The 19408-nt window shown below is 53.3% G+C and overlaps 1 protein-coding gene across 1 annotated transcript; it reads left to right on the top strand.

Moving 5' to 3' along the window:
• Positions 1 to 1364: 1364 nt before the first annotated feature.
• On the top strand, positions 1365 to 18412 carry NIBAN3 (niban apoptosis regulator 3; the record flags this gene model as incomplete). Its single annotated transcript, XM_082837479.1, has 15 exons — positions 1365 to 1419; positions 2718 to 2848; positions 5847 to 5972; positions 6601 to 6715; positions 8590 to 8757; positions 9358 to 9473; positions 9558 to 9662; positions 9885 to 10047; positions 10696 to 10886; positions 12328 to 12486; positions 13534 to 13650; positions 13731 to 13838; positions 14636 to 14747; positions 16722 to 16805; positions 18296 to 18412. The coding sequence occupies 15 exons, from the start codon at positions 1365 to 1367 to the stop codon at positions 18358 to 18360; spliced, it is 1815 nt and encodes a 604-aa protein (XP_082693605.1). The 3' UTR covers positions 18361 to 18412.
• Positions 18413 to 19408: the final 996 nt, after the last annotated feature.

Below are 19408 nucleotides of genomic sequence, written 5' to 3'. Positions count from 1 at the left end.
TTTTTGTTTTTTGCGGAACATGGGCCTCTCACTGTTGCGGTCTCTCCTGTTGCGGAGCACAGGCTCCGGACGCGCGGGCTCAGCGGCCATGGCTCACGGGCCCAGCCGCTCCGTGGCATGTGGGATCTTCCCGGACTGGGGCACGAACCCGCGTCCCCTGCATCGGCAGGCGGACTCTCAACCACTGCGCCACCAGGGAAGCCCCTGTTTTCTGTTTTTTTGATAGTGACCTGTGGACATATCCTTTTGGGGGACACAGTTCAATCCCCTGCCCACTCACTTGGCCGAGCTCCCGTTGCACACCCAGGGCCAGTCGTGACCTCTGCACCTGGCCATGCTGCAGTCCTGCTTAGAGCCTAGAATGCTCCGAGGTGCTGCTGCTTTGCGTCAGGACTGCAGCACTGGCCCAGAGTGCGTCTGCTCATGTCCCACCCATCAGCTCTGCCCGGCTCCAGGGACCAGGGAAGGCTGGTGGGAAAGGCACGTGGGAATTGAAACCTTAAAGGTGAAACCACAGAAAGCGAAGTTTCCTTCAACGTCTTGTCTGGGTTGATCACTCAGATGTGAGAGTGAGGAAGTGGGGCGGGGCTGAGCGGAAACAGATTGAGAAAAGCAGAGTAGAGGGTTGGAAGGAAAGCAGCCTGGCCGTGCTTGGGCAACAGCAGGTGCCACTAGTGGGAAGACCCAACTAATCCGATCCAGTCCAGGGCTTTGTGCGCCGATAGGGAATGGACTGGCAAAGCAGGAACCGAAGGGAAACAGCCCACGAGTCCACGGCACAGCAGCGGCTCCCCACCCGCTCCCACTACCCCGGCACTGCCCCCAGGGGCCCGGGGTGTCAGTCCACTTCTGTCTTCCCAGCCTGGTGCTGGGCCTGGGCTGGATCCTCTTGGGATCCAGAGTCACCCGGCAAGGGGTAGGTACAGGATTTAGCTGCCCCATCTCTGCCCAGCCCCCCTTCCCTGCCACCCCACACCAACTGCTCTCAGGTCCTGCCAGATATCTGCCCTGCATCCGTCCTCCGAGGCCAGCTAGGACTTTTGTCTCCCACCACCCCGTGCCCCCCCCAACCCGGGGCAGCCCCTACAGAAACCACCAGTTTAGGGCACTTTGCCACAGGGGAACTGGGAGGACACAGGTGCAGGGTGGGGTGGGGCAGGGGGCGGGGCGGGGTGGGGAGCAGGCATCCCACACCACACCAGGACCATGCTCTGGCTTCTGACCCCAGGCACTGGTCTCTGCAGCATCCAGGCCCCTCAGGTCACCTTGCTCCCAGGGTGCCCCTGAGCTGAGGAACTGGGGGGCTGTGGGGAGGAGGGGGGTGTTTACTTCACTTTCAGGGGAGCCCAGGACACAGTAGCAGGATGGGTGGGCGGCCCTCGAGCCCCTTGGACAAGCGACAGCAGCAGCACCTGAGGGGTGAGTGGACTGGGAGGGAGCGAGATTTTGGCGGGTGGGGTTTAGGGCTGGGTTGTCAGGTACACAGGATGACCTATTAACGTGAATCCTAGAGAGGCAATGAATACTTTTTTTAGTATAAGTATGTCCCAAATTTTGCAAGAGGGCATACGTATGCTAAAAATGTATTCGTTATTTACCTGAAATTCAAATTTAATTGGCGTCATGTACTTTTATTTGGTAAATCTGGTAAACCTACTCAGGGCATGGGTTTGGGGTGGAGGGCATAGGGCCAGGTGGGAAGTGCCCCAAACCCAGCCAGATCTTGTGGGATGATCCTCCCAGGTGGGCAAGGACCAGTAGGCCCCTCAGTGTGGACCCCCAGGGACTAAGTCACAGTTCTTGATTTGAGACAAAGAAGGGCCAGTGTCCTCCATCCTCCACACACACAGTTGAGCACTTACGGTGTGCTGGGCACTGGGGATATGGAGGGGGGGCTCATGATCTAGACTAAGAAACAAGGCCAAGTTGTCATTACATGAATGGATTCAATAAGCTACTCTGCAAAGTGTTGGAATTTTCTTTTTCTGTAGTGGCTTAAACGAGATAAAGATTTGTTTCTCCTATAGAGGAGAACAGTGGCAGGCAGCCTGATAAAAGTCAGACAACCCATCCCCTTCCATATTATGGTTCTAACATGCGTGGCTTCTGTGCCTGAGGTCACCTCATGACTCAGAATGGCTGCTGAAGCTCCAGTCATCGGATCCACATTCCAGGCAGCAAGATAGATGTGTTTTACACACAGTCAAATGCACACATATTAGGGGAACAGCTTGAAGAACTTTAACACTTGTGTAATCACCTCCTAGATCAGGATACAGAATACTTCTATCACCCCAGAAAGTTTACTTGTGCTGGGTGAGGTTTTTAAAAGATTTTGAAAATCTCCCCCAGTAAGGGGCAGAAGGAAACTTTCAGGTACAATTGATCTGTTCTTTATCTGGGTCACGGTGATGGTGTCATGGGTGTGTACATGTGTCAAACTCATTCATTTCTATGCTTTATACATTTAAGGTGTGTTGTACATCGTTTATAAATTAAGCCTGAATCCTTTAACTCCCCCACCCCCCACCAACCCCCATGTGGATAAAAACAGGCAATGGAGGGTTAAGGGTGAATGGAATTGGAGCATGTCTTCTGGGGCAACTTTGGGGTGCGGATAGGAATCCGTAAGTGGCTTCTCTGCCTGTTCTGCCCCCACCTCCGGCAGGTTGGGGGGGACCTGATTCAGCCACTTCACCACGCTTTTGTCCCTGCAGGCCAGGTAGACACCTTGCTGAGGAACTTCCTGCCCTGCTACCGCGGGCAGCTGGCAGCCTCGGTCCTGTGGCAGATCTCCCGAGAGCTGGGCCCCCAGGAGCCAGCCGGATGCCAGCTGCTGCACAGCAAAGTGGGTGCCGCAAAGGGGGAGGGGGTGCTGAGTGGGTGAGGCTGGGGAGGCCATTCGTTCGTTTGAGGGTTCCTCCTCACACCTTTGTCCTTGCTGGTGCCACGACCTGGGGTGACTATTAAAAATTCATTCTGGGACTTCCCTGGTGGTGCAGTGGTTAAGACTCCGAGCTCCCAATGCAGGGGGCCTGGGTTCGATCCCTGGTCAGGGAACTAGATCCCATATGCACGCTACAACTAAGGAGCCCGCCTGCCACAACTAAGACCCGGCGCAACCAAATAAATAAATAAATAAATATATATATATATATATATATATATATAATATATAAAATAATAATAAATGCTTAAAAATTTGCTTTTAATTCATTCATTTTTTGTTTTTTGGCCATGCTGCGTGGCATGCCGGATCTTAGTTCCCTGACCAGGGATCGAACCCGCACCCCCTGCAGTGGAAGCGTGGAGTCTTAACTACTGGACCACCAGGGATGTCCCCAAAATTCATTCTTCGAGCAAACATTCACTGGGCATTTACCGCGTGCCACACCCCTGGCTGGATGCTGGGGACACAGTAGTGACTGAGACAGATCCCGCTTTGCCCTCCGGGGCTCACAGTCTAATTGGGGGAAATGACCAGTTTGTTGTCAAGTTAACATATCATGAGGCAGGATAACTTCTGATAGGTGCTAGGAAGACAAAATGAAGGGCGGTGTTGGGGGCTGGAAGCTGGGGTGTAGGAAGGTCCTTCTGAGCTGAGACATAAAGGATGAGAAGGAGCCAGACCTGAAGCCCAGAGTGGGAAGGGCATTCTAGGCAGAGGGCACAGGCAATGCGAAAGCTCTGAAGTTGGAAAAGGTGTGGCCTGGCTGAGTGCATCACCCAAGGGCACAGCATGCCCACTGGACGCCCAAGCCTTTGCATGTACCACCCTCCCCATTCTATCCCATACTTCGTCTGCTACTTCTTCCAGGAAGCCTTCCTTGACTACTGTTCCCCCCACCTGAGTCGGGCACCTCCTCTGGAACCCTGTCTGTCTGCTCCTCCGACGCAGCCCGGGCTCACACGTCTGCCACCTCCATTTGTCTGCTTTGTGAGGATAGGGTCCAAGCCTTATTCCCCCTTCCCCCTGACCCCATTGTGCCCACATGGTGCCTTCACTTAGTAGGGGCTCAGGAAGGGCTTATCGATGGAACAAAATAGCCTGGAGCTGCCCAGCCCCAGCTCCAAAGGTCTCCTGAGCTGGCAAATGGTGTCCAGGATCTCCATGTGCCCTGTACAACTTAGTTCTCACTAGCCCAGGGGATGGGTCTGACCAATGAGGAAACCAAGGCACAGAGAAGTGAAGTGACCTGACCGAGGTCACACTGCCAGCAAGATGCAGAGGCGAGATTTGAACCCAGAGCCCAGACTCCTTACAAAGGATACTGGGTCCCCTGTCCCGATCAGGGCTCTGAGATTTCCTCTCTTGGACACCCCTTCTCCCAGCTGTGCCTGCCCTGGGGTGGGGGCTCTGTGGCACCACGGACAGAGCCCCCTGCCACCTGGGACTCCCCCTGTCCCGCTTGGGGCATCATGGGGCCTGAGCATCGCCCCCACCTGCACCTTCTGTCTCCTGCTGGTCCCAACCCCCTGGGCCAGGGAACAGCTGACGTTGGGGTTCAAGCAGCGTGGAGGGATTTCCCCTCGCTTCAGTTGAAACATTTTCTTTAATACTAGTTTTATCTATTTGCATCATGTATATCATTTCTATTATAACATTTTAACACTATGAAAAATCTCAGACTTAGGAAGAGAGATGGAGAATCATTTAATAAACCTCTGAGTTCCCACTACCCGCTGAAGAATCAGAACATCACAAATGTTGTTTATTTAGTCATCAGATATTTACCGAGCACCAACTGTGTAGCAAGAGCTACTCTGGGACCATTGGTGAAACAAAGGCACCCAATTCAGGTGGCCAGGAAGTGAGAAGAGGGACAAAGAAAACGAAACAAGGTGATGTCCCATCTTGCCTGAGGGAGGGGGTCTGTGGGCAGAGGCCTGGCCATTTCTCATAACGTTAAACTACACCTGAAAAAAAAACAAAAATAAAAAAACTACACCTGCTCCACGACCTAGCAATCCCACCTGTATCAGTTAGCTATGCTGTGTAAAAATACAGCACCAAATCAGTGCTTCAAACAACACGTTTGTCATCTCAGTTACCGTGGGTCAGGAATCTAGATGGGGCTTTGCTGGGTCCTTTCTTTCAGGGTCTCTCACAGGCTGCAGTCAAGATGTTGGCCAGGGCTGGGGTCTCATCTGAGGCTCAACTGGGGAAGGGTCCGCTTGCAAGTCAATAGGAGATAACAAAAGTGTCTGCCTCAGTTCATATTTGGAAGTGCAGGCTGTGAGCGTGCTTGATAAAGAATATAACACCACACCAGCAGGGCCCAAGCACCTGTACAGTAAGTCCCCTACATATTTCAAGTTGCAAACTTTCAAAGATGTGAATGGGCGTTCCATCAGCGTCAGGCGTGAGTGAAACTGCAGCTTGCCCTCCGTCTCCTGTTGCTGACGATCCTCCAGCTCTACCATCTCCCACCTCCTCTCCCTCCTCCAGTCAGTCACTCTTCTTGCCTGTTCACTCGATGCCAGCCCCCGTATGCCAGCTGTTGTACTGTACTACTGTACTTTTCAAGGGACTCTACTGCAAGATTAAAAATGTTTTATTTTTTTGTGTGTGTTTGTTTTTTATGTATTATTTGTGTGAAAAGTATTATAAACCTATTACAGTACAGTACTTTGTAGCCGATGGTGTTAGTCGGATACCTAGGCTAACTTTGTTGGACTTACGAACAAATTGGACTTACAGACCCGCTCTCGGAACGGAACTCATTCGTATGTAGGGGACTTACTGTACTTGGTGGCACCTGGGACACAGGAGGAGCTGTCCAGCTGGTCTGGACACCGGGACACTGGCCCATGTTCTTGACATCCGCCCGCCCCTCCTCCCACAGAAGCTGCCCCGAGTCCGGGAGCACCGAGGGCCCCTGACCCAGCTGCAGGGCCACCCACCTCAGTGGCAGCCAATCTTCTGTGTCCTGCGTGGGGACGGCCGCCTGGAGTGGTTCAGGCACAGGGAGGTGAGTGAGTGGCCTGCAGCCCATCTACCTCTGGCGTCTCCATCCCACCCTCCCCAGTGTGGGTTTGGGGTCCAGTTGCCAGCATAGCCCCCCTCCTTTCTTCAATCATCAAGTAGGGCCAATCTGTAAGCTTGGCCCTGGGTGGGCGAACATCTCCTGCTGTGCCAGGTGGATAAACTGAGGCCCAGGCCAGGGGTAGGGGCTCACTCATGGTCATCAGCAGAGCTGAGGTTGAAACCATGCAAGGCCTTTGCACATGCCGCCTGTGCCCTGCTTTCCAGCTGAGGAATTCAGGCAGGTCACTTATCTCTCTGGGATTCAGTTTTCGCATCTGTGAAATGGGATGATGATGGTCCACGCCACATGGGGCTGTAAGGATTCAATGGGTTAGTCCTCATATAGCACTTGGGACTGGCCTAGCGCACAGCAGGTGCTGGGTGCTCCACTATGGGGAAGGGAAGGAAGGAGGGATTGAGGGAGGGGTGGACAGAAGGAGGGAGGGTGGAGGCAGGGAGGTAGGGTGGAGGATTTCCCCAGTTAACCCAAAACCTTCCCCTGATCCCACACTGGGATATGGAAGCCACAGTTTAGACTTGTCCCAAAACGGTTCTTTGGATGCCTTTTGCAGGAATATGAAAATGGGGACCGTCCCCTGGGCTCCGTGGTCCTGACAGGGTACACAGTCCTGACTTCCCAGAGTGAATATCTCCACCTGTTGGACACTCTCTGCCCAGAACCCTCAGGTAAGGCTCCCGGGAACCCCAAGAGCAGGTTTCTCTACTTCAGCACTGTTGACACTGGGGCCAGATCATTCTTTGCAGTGGGGGCCACCATGTGCTTCACAGGTTGCTGAACGGTATCCCTCGCCTCCACCCACCAGATGCCAGTAGCACTCTGCATCCCAAGAGCGACAACCAAGTATATCTCCAGACATTACCAAGTGTCCCTGGGGGCAGCATTGCCTCTGGGTGAGCAGCCTCGCTCTAGAAAGAGAAACACCCATTCTTGTCAGGGTGAAGGAGTTAGGTCACCGGACCAGAATCAAAGCAGCAAAGGGTAAAAACGATAAAATATGGTGTCAGTAAGCATGTGGGGAGATGGACAGTGGTGGGCAGGAAAATTGCACAGACTTGTTACAGCGTGTAATTGGTCCGTCCAGTGTTTCCAGGATGGTTCTCCTCCCTTCCCCTTCCTCCCCTTCCTCTTCCTCCTCTTTCTCTCTCTGAATAGGTAAGGAGCAGCGTAAGTGGGCTGGCATGCATCTGATGAGGGCCTGCATCCTCTCCTTGAATCTGCCCAGGACGCAGCCCCATCACTAACCACCCCATTTTACAGAGGGGGACACTGAGGCCAAGGGCCGTCACACAGTTAGTAAGGGACAGAGCCAGAATTTACACCTTTTGCTTCACTGCAGAGCTATCCTGCTGTTTAATCAGGCGAAGATGTAGCAACAAGAACCGTCTGCAGAAATGCTGATGATGTCGAAAACATGGGAATCCACCCACATACGCATCCTTTGGGGTTGATTAAATAAATTACAGCCGACCCTCAGGAAGGAAAGCTGTGCAGCCTCTGAAGGTGTCCCAGACATATGCAGGAGCCCAAAGGCCAGTTATAAACCAGAAAACTCCACATTGTTAAAAAAAAAAAAAAAAGCACGTCATACAGCTTTGTGCAGATTTTAAAATCTGGAATAATGTCCCCCAAACTGTTAACAGCTATTATCATCTCTGGGGGCTGCGATCGAAGGGCTGGATGACAAGGGACGTCCACCTTTTTCTGCATTATTATTATTTTTAAATTTATTTTTGGCTGCATTGGGTCTTCGTTGCTTTGTGCAGGCTTTCTCTAGGTGCGGCGAGCGGGGTCTGCTCTTTGCTGCGGTGTGCGGGCTCTAGGCGCGCGAGCTTCGGTAATTGTGGCACGTGGGCTTAGTAGTTGTGGCTTGCAGGCTCTAGAGCGCAGGCTCAGTAGTTGTGGCGCATGGGCTTTGTTGCTCCGCGGCATGTGGGATCTTCCCGGACCAGAGCTCGAACCCGTGTCCCCTGCATTGGCAGGCGGATTCTTAACCACTGCACCACCAGGGAAGCCCTTTCTGCACTATTGCATTTTACTGCAGTCTGTATGTATCACTCTGGAAATCTGAACAAAACACTGAGGATTTGGGAGACTCCAATTTAATTCATCAAAATAAATTCACTCATTTTTGTCCTCCCAACAGTTCTAGGTCATTGGTAATCACTTTTTAGCCCATTTTGCAGGTAGGAAAACTGAGGTTTTTTCAGGGAGATGAAAATCTGTGCAGAGAGCTAGAAAATGGTCTGGCCAGGTTTGAACCAGGGCCTAGCCAACTCCAGCACCCCACAGCAAGCAGGGCTCAGACCACATGCCAGCTAGGAGAGATTGTTGGTGGCTGCCTAGGGCTGCTGTGTTAAGCATGTTGCTGAGGCTGGGAAACAGTGCTGGGATGGATTGCTGATGTCTGCCCTGGGCACACCTCCTCCTGGGACTGAGCTGAAGTAAGGGTTCTCTACACATTTCATGGTTATTGTCTCCTAGTGAATGAATGATTTTGGAGTGAATGAATGAATGAAGATGCGACCTCCTCTGCTTTCAGGACACCATGCACAGGAAGAGCCTGACCCCCTCTTGGAAATGCCTGTCAGTTTCCCCCTGTTCCTGCAGCACCCCTTCCGCCGGCACCTCTGTTTCTCTGCAGCCACAGCGGAGGTGCAGCGTGCCTGGAGGCTAGCCCTGCAGGGCGGCATCCGGCTTCGAGGCACAGGTGGGTCCTGGGAAAGGGCAGGCAGTGGTGGAGCACAGAGTCTGGAGTCGGAGGGTTCTGCTCTTGCTGGCTGTGGGATCCTCTCCAAGCCTCAGTTTCCTTATTTATAAAATGGATCGTGGGGGAGGACAGAGGGGAAACAGGCAGTTGTGCATGGCCCGGGCTGTAATGAGGGCACAGCACCATGGGAGCTTAGCCTGGGGGTTCAGGGAGGGGATGTCTAAACTGGGGTCTAAAAAAGATGAGGGGCCAGCCAGGTGAAGAAGAGGAGTTAGGACTGACACATCTGGGCAGGTTGTTGACTGAACAAACGTACCTAACTGGAGAGGCAACTGGAGACCGCAGTGGGATCTGGGCTGTGACTGCCTGCCTGGGATGCCTTTTCCAAAATGGTATAAAGGCCCCTTATGGGCTGGTGATAAACGTAGGGGAGCGTGTTCCCGGCGGAGGGCACTCCTTTGCGCAGCGGTCTGGAAGTGGGTGAGACTTAGCTGTTTGGGACCTGGCGAGGAGGCGGAGGGCTTCCTTCTCAGGCGACGGGGAGCCAGGCAGCCTGAGAGCAGGGGAGGGGTGGACGGGCACTGAGGAGCCGCCTCTCAGTCCTGCAGCGAAGTCAAGCCCCAGCCGCCCGTGCCTTCCTGGACGCCATACGGCTCTACCGGCAGCAGCAAGGCCACTTTGGCGACGACGACGTGACCCTAGGCTCGGACGCCGAGGTCAGTGCCGCGCAAGGCCGCACCCGGGACCCCCCCTGACCCCTTCTCGGCCCACCGAAGCACCCATGGTCACCTCTCCCGCAGGTGCTGACTGCGGTACTGATGCGGGAGCTGCTGCCTGCGCTGAGAGCCCAGACCCTGCCCGGCCTGCGCGGGGCCGGCCGCGCTCGGGCCTGGGCCTGGGCCAAGGTACGCATGCGGTGGAGGAGGTGGGGCAGGGACACGCGGGAGGCCGCGGATGGGGATAGGAGCCGGACCCGGGTGCTCAGCTTCGCCCTCCCTGCGACTGTCGCCCAACCTCTCCACCCATCTCTGTGCGTCTGTCTTCTCTCTGTCCTCCTACCCTCGCCCCATCTCGTCTCTCTACCGCGTCCCTGGCCCGTGTGGGGTCCCCTCGGCTGATCTGGGCAGCTACTGGACGCCGTCCACGCTGCAGTCCTGGCCGGGGCCTCCACTGGGCTCCGCGCCTTCCAGCCCGAAAAGGAGGAGCTGCTCGCCGCCCTGGAGAAGACTATCCGCCCAGACGTAGATCAGATGCTGAAGTTGCGGGAGCGCGTGTTAGGGAGGCTGCAGGGTGAGGTCCGGGGGCGTGGCCTGGATTGAGGGGCGGGGCCGGGAGCCTGAGAGGAAGAAGGGGAACAGCTTGGGTGTAAGGGAAGGGGCCCAAGGTCTGGGACCCGGTGGAGGCAGGGCCGGAAAAGAAAAGGGTGGAGCCTAAGTGGGAAAATGGGCGAGGCCTTGATGCTTTGGTGGTGAGACTAGGTCTCTAGACGGGGTCAAGAGGGAGAGCGGCGGGGGGGGAAAAAAAAAAAAAAAGAGGGAGGGCGGGTGCTTGGGAGGCGGGAAGGCCAGGGATGGAGCTGGTGAGCCCGGAGACCAAGACTGGGTGGGGAGAGGGGCAGAGGCGTTGGCGGTATGAGGCCTGACTCCAGTTGTGGGTTGTCCAGTCAGACAGCGGAGATAGCTCTCACTCAGCTCAGTAACAAAGAGAACAGAGTTGGAATCTTAACTCTGCCTCTGTGTGCAACTTTGAGCCGATCCCCATGGCACTTGGCCTCGGTTTTCTATTCTGTATAATGGGGTAGAGGAGGGGGCTCAAAGTCAGCCCTCCTGTCTACCTCACCCTGTTGAGCCCATGGCCTCACTCCGTCCCCTCCACCCCGCCTCCCAATTTGCGGAGCACCTCGAGGAGGAGATCCAGGCCAGTGTCTTCCACTCGCAGCCAACGTCCAGGATCCCCTCGAGTCGTGCCTGCGCAGGAAGGTGGATGCGCAGCTGCCCCGGGTCACGCAGACGCTGCTGAGCACCGTGGAAGCTGAACTCACGGCAGTGCAGACCCTCCTAACCCAGGGCATGGACCGCCTGTCCCGCCACCTGCGTGGGAGCCCCTCCAGCACCCGGCTGCGGAAGGAGGTGAGGTCCAGTGGGTCGTGTTTCATCGGGCCTATGGGCAGTGTGTTAACTTTATAGAAGAGTTGCATGCACCTTGAATCTTTCTTGTTTGAAAACCTTCTCTTAAAAATCTCTGAACTTTCTTCTAAGCTGCATTTTACTTACGGTGGTCCACTATGCTATGGTCACTGGGGCACGGTTTATAACATGGGGGGAAGGAGTAAGATGACAAGATTAGCATTTTAGTAACATCAGTCTGGAATCACCTTCCCTACAAATTGTTCCTCCTCCCATTGCCTTATTTGGCCACAGCCCACCCCATTCCCTGGGACAGAATTCTGCAACACGCAGGTCAGCTCTTTTCTTCTGATGTTAAATGAGAGCATACTATGTGCCAACTCAACGTTAAGTGTCTGTTGACCTTTAAAATGAAACAGCCAGTTATTTTATCAGCAGAACATTTTGGGAAGGGAGGGCAGCATAAGAATTGCAATTCGGGACATGCAAGCTATGGCAAAACCAGAGGCAAGTCTGGCAAACGAAGGGGAGGAACATTACTTTATAGAGAAGAAGGAAAAAATTGGGAGGGGCAGCTCTCAAGGAAAGTCCATTGAAGAAAAGCGAGAGTTCAGGGTGGTGACAGTCTCTCATTGGCTGAGTGGTGGTAGTTTCTCATTGGTTGGGGCGGTTACTGCATAAGGAGAAAATCTTCCTCCTGCTGGAGTGGTAAAGTAGTAACCTTCTTCCAGTTTGGGGTCTGCAGAGGGCAAGGAGTGGCAGTGCATGAGAGCGCCCCCCCCCACCCCTTTCAGGGCTTAATGATTTCATATTTATTTATTTAGCCACGCAACTTGTGGGATCTCAGTTCCCCGACCAGGGATTGAACCTGGGCCACCGCAGTGAAAGCTCCAAATCCTAACCACTAGACTAACAGGGAACTCCCATGACTTTATTTTAAATGAGGTTTCCCTTTATTAATCTTCACATCTCCATTTCATAATCACCTCCTCCAGGAACTTTCCCTGGTCCTTTCTACATCTGCAGCTGCGCGTGCTTCCCTCCTCACAGGAGTATTAACTCACCACTACTGTTGTTTGTCTACACTCTGTCTCCTCCAACTTCTCTGTGAGCAGTTTGAGAGCAAATACCACTTTGGATTATTGCACTTCTACAGCCGCAGGGTCCAGCACAAAGAGAACATCAGGTGGGACAAGGGCTGAGTGTGCCCATTTCCCCTCAGCCACGCCAGCACCACATGTTATCATTTGTTCCAAGTTTTACCATTTTATGTCCATCACACCATACCTCACAGTTACTTTTATTATGCATTATTTTGGTGACAACTGAGGCGGGATGTGTTTCCATTTGTGTTTCTCCTTCGATGAACTGTCAATGAGGTCCTTAGCCTTGCTCTTCCATTGGCTGGTGGTATTTTTCTTACCTGACTGCTATGGGAACACAGGTTTACTCATTTGGGGAGATGCCATGGGACCCAGAGCTGATGCAGACCTGCTACCGAGAGGCGGAGCGGAGCCGGGGGCGCCTGGGGCAGCTGGCAGAACCATTTGGCTTCTCTGGAACTCAGAGCCTGGTGTTTGGGGCCCAGGATCTCGCACAGCAGGTAAGGGTGAGTGGGAGGTTGGGAGGAAGTGAGGCAAGGATGGCAGCCTCCAATGAGTAGGTGCCGAGTGTGTGCCAGGGAGACCACGATGACCCAGACAGACCTGGCCCTCCCTCGCTGGACTCCCCAGTGCCATGCAGACATGAGCTCATGACCAGGCAGGCAGTAATCACACATGATGGACAGGGCTGTGATGGGGACACACAAGGTGCTACGGGACCCCTGAGGAGGCACCTGATCCATCTCCAGGGTTGGGAAGGCTTCCAGGAGGAGAGGACTGCCAGGCTGGGGCAGCTGGGGGAGGAATGGGAATGGGGCATGTCCTGGGTGGAGGGAACAGTGTGGATAAGCCCTGGGAGGTGTGAGAGCGTGTCCACATTTGGGGAAAGTGAAGCAGTTTAGAGACATTGGCTTGTAGATTTCAAGGGAGGGCATAGATGTGGGAGATATGCCAGCGAGGTGGGGACGCAGATGGATCAGGGCCTTGATTATGGGGCTCAGGGGGCTGGGCTCTGTCCAAGGGCAACAGGAGTCACAGCAGGTGTGTGAGCAGGGGAGGGGCATGGCCAGATTCAAGGTTTTTTAGAAAGCCCTGCCTGCCCTGGGGAGCAGGGGCTGTCGGGGGCAGAAGTGGAGGAGGCAGGGAGGAGGTCTGAACCAGAATGGGTCGGTGGAGAGGAGCAGGGTGTGTTTTGAAAGCCAAGGGGTTGGGACATGCTAATGGACATGGTGAGTGAAAGAGACAGGGACTGAGAAGACCCAGTGCTGCCCGGCACGGTTGTTCAGTTTGTACATTGCACAAGCGTGCTCAGCCAAGGAGCCTGGACTGTGGACAGCTCTCTGACCCCCATGCTGGGCATCCTGGCACTGAATGGATGAGCCCCGAGTCCTGAGAGGAAGAGAGTACTGTTTCTTGGGACAAGAAGGAGGTTGGAGGGAAGTAGTTGGTCAGGGCGGGCTGGATGCTGAGAAGGGTTCAACCGAGCAGGCGTAGGGCCCAGAAAGAGCATGGATTCCCAGGGTTCATCCCAGCATCTCTTCCCACAGCTCATGGCTGACGCCGTGGCCACCTTCCTGCAGCTGGCTGACCAATGTCTGACCACGGCTCTGGACTGTGACCAGGCTGCCCAGCAGCTGGAGAAAGTCAGGGGGCGCGTGCTGAAGGTGAGGTCTGCGGGAAGGGCATGGCAGTGGGCCTGGCTGCTCAGGTGGTTGTGAGACCAGTTGCCGTGTGTGTCATGCAGAAATTCCAGTCGGATAGTGGCTCAGCGCGGAGGCGGTTCATCCATGGCTGGCTGCTCTGCATCTTCTTGCCCTTCGTGCTGAGCCAGCTGGAGCTGAGCTGCAAAGCGGTGAGCTGATGGGGGACGGGTCCTATAGGGCAACCAAGCATCTTTCTGTAAGGCTCATAGAGCCACCTTGATGATTAGAGACTTTTGTTCCCTGAGCCCAGGGGCTGGGTTGGATGGCTCTTCTGGGACTTCATGATGCCCTCTGCTTCTCCCATGACAATGCTGTGTCTGCAGAGCTGGCGTGGGGTCCCATGCATCACATATCAGCAGGTGATACAGGCTTCAGAGAAGGGAGGAGGCAGAGGGGGAGTGTATGTGTGTGTATGGTGAGGGTGCTGAGTGGTTAGGGGGGCTGTCTCTGAGAAGATGATGCTTGAGAAGCAGTGAACTAAAGGCATGAGCCATGTCCTGGGGAAGAGTATTCCAGGCCGAGGGTACAGCATGTGCAAAGGTCCTGAGGTAGGTCTGTGCCTGGTGTGTTGGAGAAACAGAGAATAGGCAAGTGCGGCTGGAGCTTACCGAACAATGGGGTAGGAAGTAGACGAGGGGAGAGGTCACAGGGGCCTTGCTACGCAGGCTTAGGGGCACCATGAAGGGGTCTGCATCAGGGGTCAGGCAGGAAGCGACTGTGAGGGGTCCCAGCAGAAACACCCGTATTATTCCCACTGAGGTGTGATGTGCTTTGTTTCACCAATTCTCACAACAACCCGAGGGAATAATGAGTCAAGGAGTCCATTTAAAGATGAGGAAACTGAGGCCCAGGTTTTCCTAGCTAATCAGTGACAGAGCTGGGGCTCAAACCCATGTCACACAGAGCCCACCCCTCCAGCCCAGCCCCTCACCTGCCTCGGTTACAGGAGCTGCCTGAGTTCGAAGGGGACGTCCTTGCTGTGGGCAGCCCTGCTCTGACCATTGAGGGTATTTATGAGGATGTCATCCGGGGGGTCCTGCTGCAGAGGATCAATCGAGGTGAGCCCCACCCCCTATGGCTCAGGGGAGCCTGGTGACCCCTGGCTGTGTATACTGAGCCCTGCCAGGGTCCCCATCGCCTCTCACTACCTGTGAACACTAGTCCTTTGACTAAGGGCCGGGACTGGGACAGAGGGGGTCTGGGGTGGGCGAGCCTCGAGGGGCAGTGATGGAAGCTCCCTGAAGGAGGGGGCATTGGAGTGGGGCTGTGACGGATATGCAGGAGTTCTTAGGATGAGAGAAGGGAGGCAAAATTTAAAAGCTGGGGATAGACATTTACATTTACTCATTCAACAACCTCTCCATGTTTTATTCTGGGCTGGCATTGAGCCCTCAAGAGTACGTGGACTTGGGGTAGGCCTCTTAGGATTTCCTGGGCTGGAAAGAGGCTCCTGACTGTCTCTTCTCCCTCCTGCCTTGTCTGTTCCTTCCTGACCCAATGCCTATGACTGCTGAGACATGTACTAACAGGGGAATGAGCAATGTGTAATGGTTATTCAGGGAATGTCACAGCTGACACAGAAGGAAGGAGAGGAGGCTGCAGGCTGCCAGGGCAGACGTGCAGGGCCTCGAATGACAGGCAGAGGAGTTTAGACATTTTGTGGCAGGCAATAGGGAGCCACGGAGGGTGTGTGAGCAAGAGGGCAACAGTGGCTAGACTGGAAGCCAGGGAGGAGGCTGAGGGCCTGGTCCTGGGGGGCAAAGGATGGACTCGAGCAAGGGCAGCAACCAAGGGGACGGAGCCCAGGCATGAGGATGAGACGGAAGTCAGAGGTTGTTGTTGGCCTGGGGTGTCACTGGGTGCATGGGAGGGACCACAACCCTGGGGATGGTGTAGAGAGAAAGGAGAGGAGTCCCAAAGAGCCTGGATTTGAAGGACACAAAGAGGAAGAAGGGATGCAGAAGGAGTAGTCAGAGAGGTGGGAGAAACCCAGAGATAGCAGTGTTCTGGGAGCCAGGAAGTAAGGGTGAGAAGTGTCCTTGAGGCCAAACAAAAAGAACCGAGTTCCTTTAGAATAGGGGCCATTTTACATGGAAAAAGACTAATCTCTGATTGGAAAAAATTTTTCAGAAACAGGTTTCCATTCCTAGAAGTTCTACATGTACTGAAGGTGGGGGGGGGGTGTTTCCATCCTCAATTGATTTGTGATGTCTGCTTGAAGCATTGTCCTGGAAGGTGGGGTAGGTAGCATCCAGGCTCAGTGAAGGTGTGGCAATCGGCTAGCAATGTCTGCCATGGGCACAGGTGTGGAGAGAGGCTCATGTGAGCCACTTGTTTAGGGTTCCTGGTTGAGACATTTCTTCCATGCTTTGCCCTCTTGTGGCCTCTCTGGGAAAATTCATGGAAACCCTGGGATTCTGGGGCTTATCCAGGTGTATCCGGGGGGTTATCTCTTTATTTTTATTTATTTATTTATTTATTTTTGCGGTACACGGGACTCTCACTGTTGTGGCCTCTCCCGTTGTGGAGCACAGGCTCCGGACGCGCAGGCTCAGCGGCCACGGCTCACGGGCCCAGCCGCTCCACGGCATGTGGGATCTTCCCAGACCGGGGCACGAACCCGTGTCCCCTGCATCGGCAGGCGGACTCTCAACCACTGCGCCACCAGGGAAGCCCTATCTCTTTATTTTATTTTATTTTTAAATTTATTTATTTTTGGCTGCATTGGGTCTTCGTTGCTGCGTGCAGGCCCTCCCTAGTTGTGGCGAGCAGGGGCCACTCCTTGCTGCAGTGTGTGGGCCCCTCACTGTGGTGGCTTCTCCTGCTGTGGAGCGTGGGCTCCAGGCGCGTGGGCTTCAGTAGTTGTGGCACGCGGGCTCTAGAGTGCAGGATCAGCAGCTGAGGCACGCGGGCCCAGCTGCTCCACTGCATGTGGGATCCTCCCAGACCAGGGCTTGAACCTGTGTCCCCTGCATTGGCAGGCAGACTCTCAACCACTGCGCAACCAGGGAAGTCTCTATCTCTTATTTTAGAATTGAAAAAAGCCCTTGGTGCCAGCAACATGTCCTGCACTCTGGATGGCCGCTCAGAGCTTCCATGGGACCAAGGAGAAACAGGTGGGGACCTCACAGGTTCTTGGCCCATGCCAGTGAATTGCCAGGGTCGGGGGGCCTGTGTGGGGTATACAAGAGAATTGTGAGTGTGGGTTCCTGGATGGAACAGTATGCACCTTTTCTCCTGACTTGGCCAGGTTGGCCAAGCTCATGGTGAACTAGGGCAATGGGGAGCCAAGGAGTGTGCCTGAGTGTCAGAGGTATCCTCTGACATGCATATGAATTTGTGTCCCATCTCTTCTTGCCAGGCCTCTATAGGGCCTCTCCCAACGGCTACCAGTTCCCAGCACTGGTGGGGGAGATAGTGGTGATGGGAGCCTTGGGTTCACCTTAACAATGGGTGCATGGAGTTGTGCTCAGGGCCAGGGCAGCCTGGCCTCCTACTATAGGACCCTACAGAGACCTCCTTGTTGCAGCAGTAAATGTGTGTAGGGCTGAGGTTGACACTGCTGGTGGTGCAGGGATCCTGAACTCCATCCCTAAGACGGAAATGTTTCATGGGAACTTCCCTGAAATGGGACAGAAAGCAACTGGTCCAACTAGAAGCGGACCAGTGGGCAAGATGTTTATAATCTGGATGTTCAGGACCCAGGGCAGATGCAGGTATTCTGGAGCAGCTCTCAGCTCCTCAACCCGCTTGGGTATCATTGTTATGAGAGCTTTGTGAATCCACCCAGCTAAGCGGCTCCCACATTCTTCACCCACAGAAACTCTGAGATAATAAACGTGTATAGTTTTCAGTGGCTAACTTTGGGGGTCATTTGTTATGTGGCAATAGCTAACTAATACACTCCCTAGCTGATTGGGGGCAGCATCTCATAGTCAATTGCTGCAGATAAACTGATGAATATCCACACTCACTGGGATACATGAAGATTAAACAATCTTAGAAAGACTTCTGGGTGTCATAATATTTGGGGATTTGCAACTGGGGATGAAGGATTGTGGATGGGCTCCTTAATCTATTTAACCAGAATCTAATTGATGATGGGGTTTTGCTTCTAATCTTTTGCACTAACAGCTAACACCATAGTGAACGACCTTTTACATACTTTTCATGCAAGGGGGTAAATCCCCCAAGGTGAAATCTCAGGGTTTAGAGCATGCATGTTTGTCATTTCAGTAGCAGTCTTGAGAGTGCTCTCCATCAGAGTGGTCTCACCTGGTGCCCACTCATCTGTGTGGAGGTGGCCCATTTCCCCACAGGCTGTCAGCCGACTTGGGATTTCCCAGATCTTCTGGGTAAAAAATGTGGTCTTGGCGTCATTTTAATGAGCATGTCTTATTGGGGATGAGGTGGAGAGTCTTCTCATGTGTTTAGGAGCTTCTCTGTGAACCTCCATTTCTCTCTGTGGCCCACTTATCTTCTGGGTGCTCTTACATTTCTATTAAATTATTCTCGCTAAGCTTCCAATTACTGGGTATTTATTATGTGCCAGGCATTTGATGTGTCCAAATGTTTTGGCATCCTTATGACACTTTCCATTTTACAGATGTGGAAACTGAGGCTCAGAGAGGCACTTGCGCCAGGCAACCAGGCTCCAGCACCGAGGTCTAGCCACTCTGCCCACTGCCTCCTCCAGGGACGTTCCAGAGCTGAAGCTTTGCCCACATTCATCGTCATTCTCAATGGATAAATGTCTACTAGTGGAATTTCTGAGTCAAAGCATATGTACCAGTTCAAGGCTTGTATAATCCCCACACCTCTGCCTTACTCCTCTCCAGAAAGGCTATGCCTTTTAACACTCTCACCAGCAGCATTTATACGTATTCTCTTTTCCAAACACTAGGAATTTTCATAAAAGGAAAAACTGCCAGTTTGATAGACACACACACAGAGTGCATTGTTTTATTTAAAATTTCTTTGATGACTACATTGAACCTGAAAATATGTTTATTGACCATTAATATGTTTGTGTGTTTCTTATTTATTTATTTATTTTTGGCTTTGTCGGGTCTTAGTTGTGCCATGCGGGATCTTTTGTTGTGGCGTGCACGTTTCTCTCTAGTTGTGGCGTCAGGGTTTTCTGTCTCTAGTTGAGGCGCCTGGGCTTATTTGCCTGGTGGCATGTGGGACCTTAGTTCCCCGACCAGGGAACGAACCCGTATCCCTTGCATTGGAAGATGGATTCTTTACCACTGTATGTGTGTTTCTGTGTTTTCCTTTCTTTTCTTTTCTTTTTTACTGAATTGCCTGTTCATAGCTTTTACCTACTTTTCAGGAGAATTTACATTTTTCTTAATGATCTCTAATAACTCTTTGTATATTAAGGATAGTAACACTTTCTGATACGCCACAGATGTTTTTTTTCAGCTTGCTGTGGGCCTTTGGGTTTGTTTACTTGCTCCAAATTCTTACCTTAGTATCAAGTTTCCCAGCTTAGAGCTTTTACTGCCTTCCTCTGTTTGCCAGAAAAGCCATCTGTCCACTGGAGCCTGGCAGCTTCACATCACAAGACTTCCAGCTGCTTCCGGAGTAGGTTCTGGGAGGGACTTCCCCAGTGTTTTTCTCAGTTCAGCTTTCAGAGGGGGGTAATGCACACTCCATGGTTTCCTCCCCCAAGAGAATGAGATTTTCCTCACCTTTACTTCCTAACTTTTGCCCT

Source organism: Leucopleurus acutus (genome assembly GCF_964270905.1).
Source record: "Leucopleurus acutus genome assembly, chromosome: 3".
NCBI lineage: Eukaryota > Metazoa > Chordata > Mammalia > Artiodactyla > Delphinidae > Leucopleurus > Leucopleurus acutus.
This window is presented reverse-complemented; position numbering and strand designations above follow the sequence as displayed.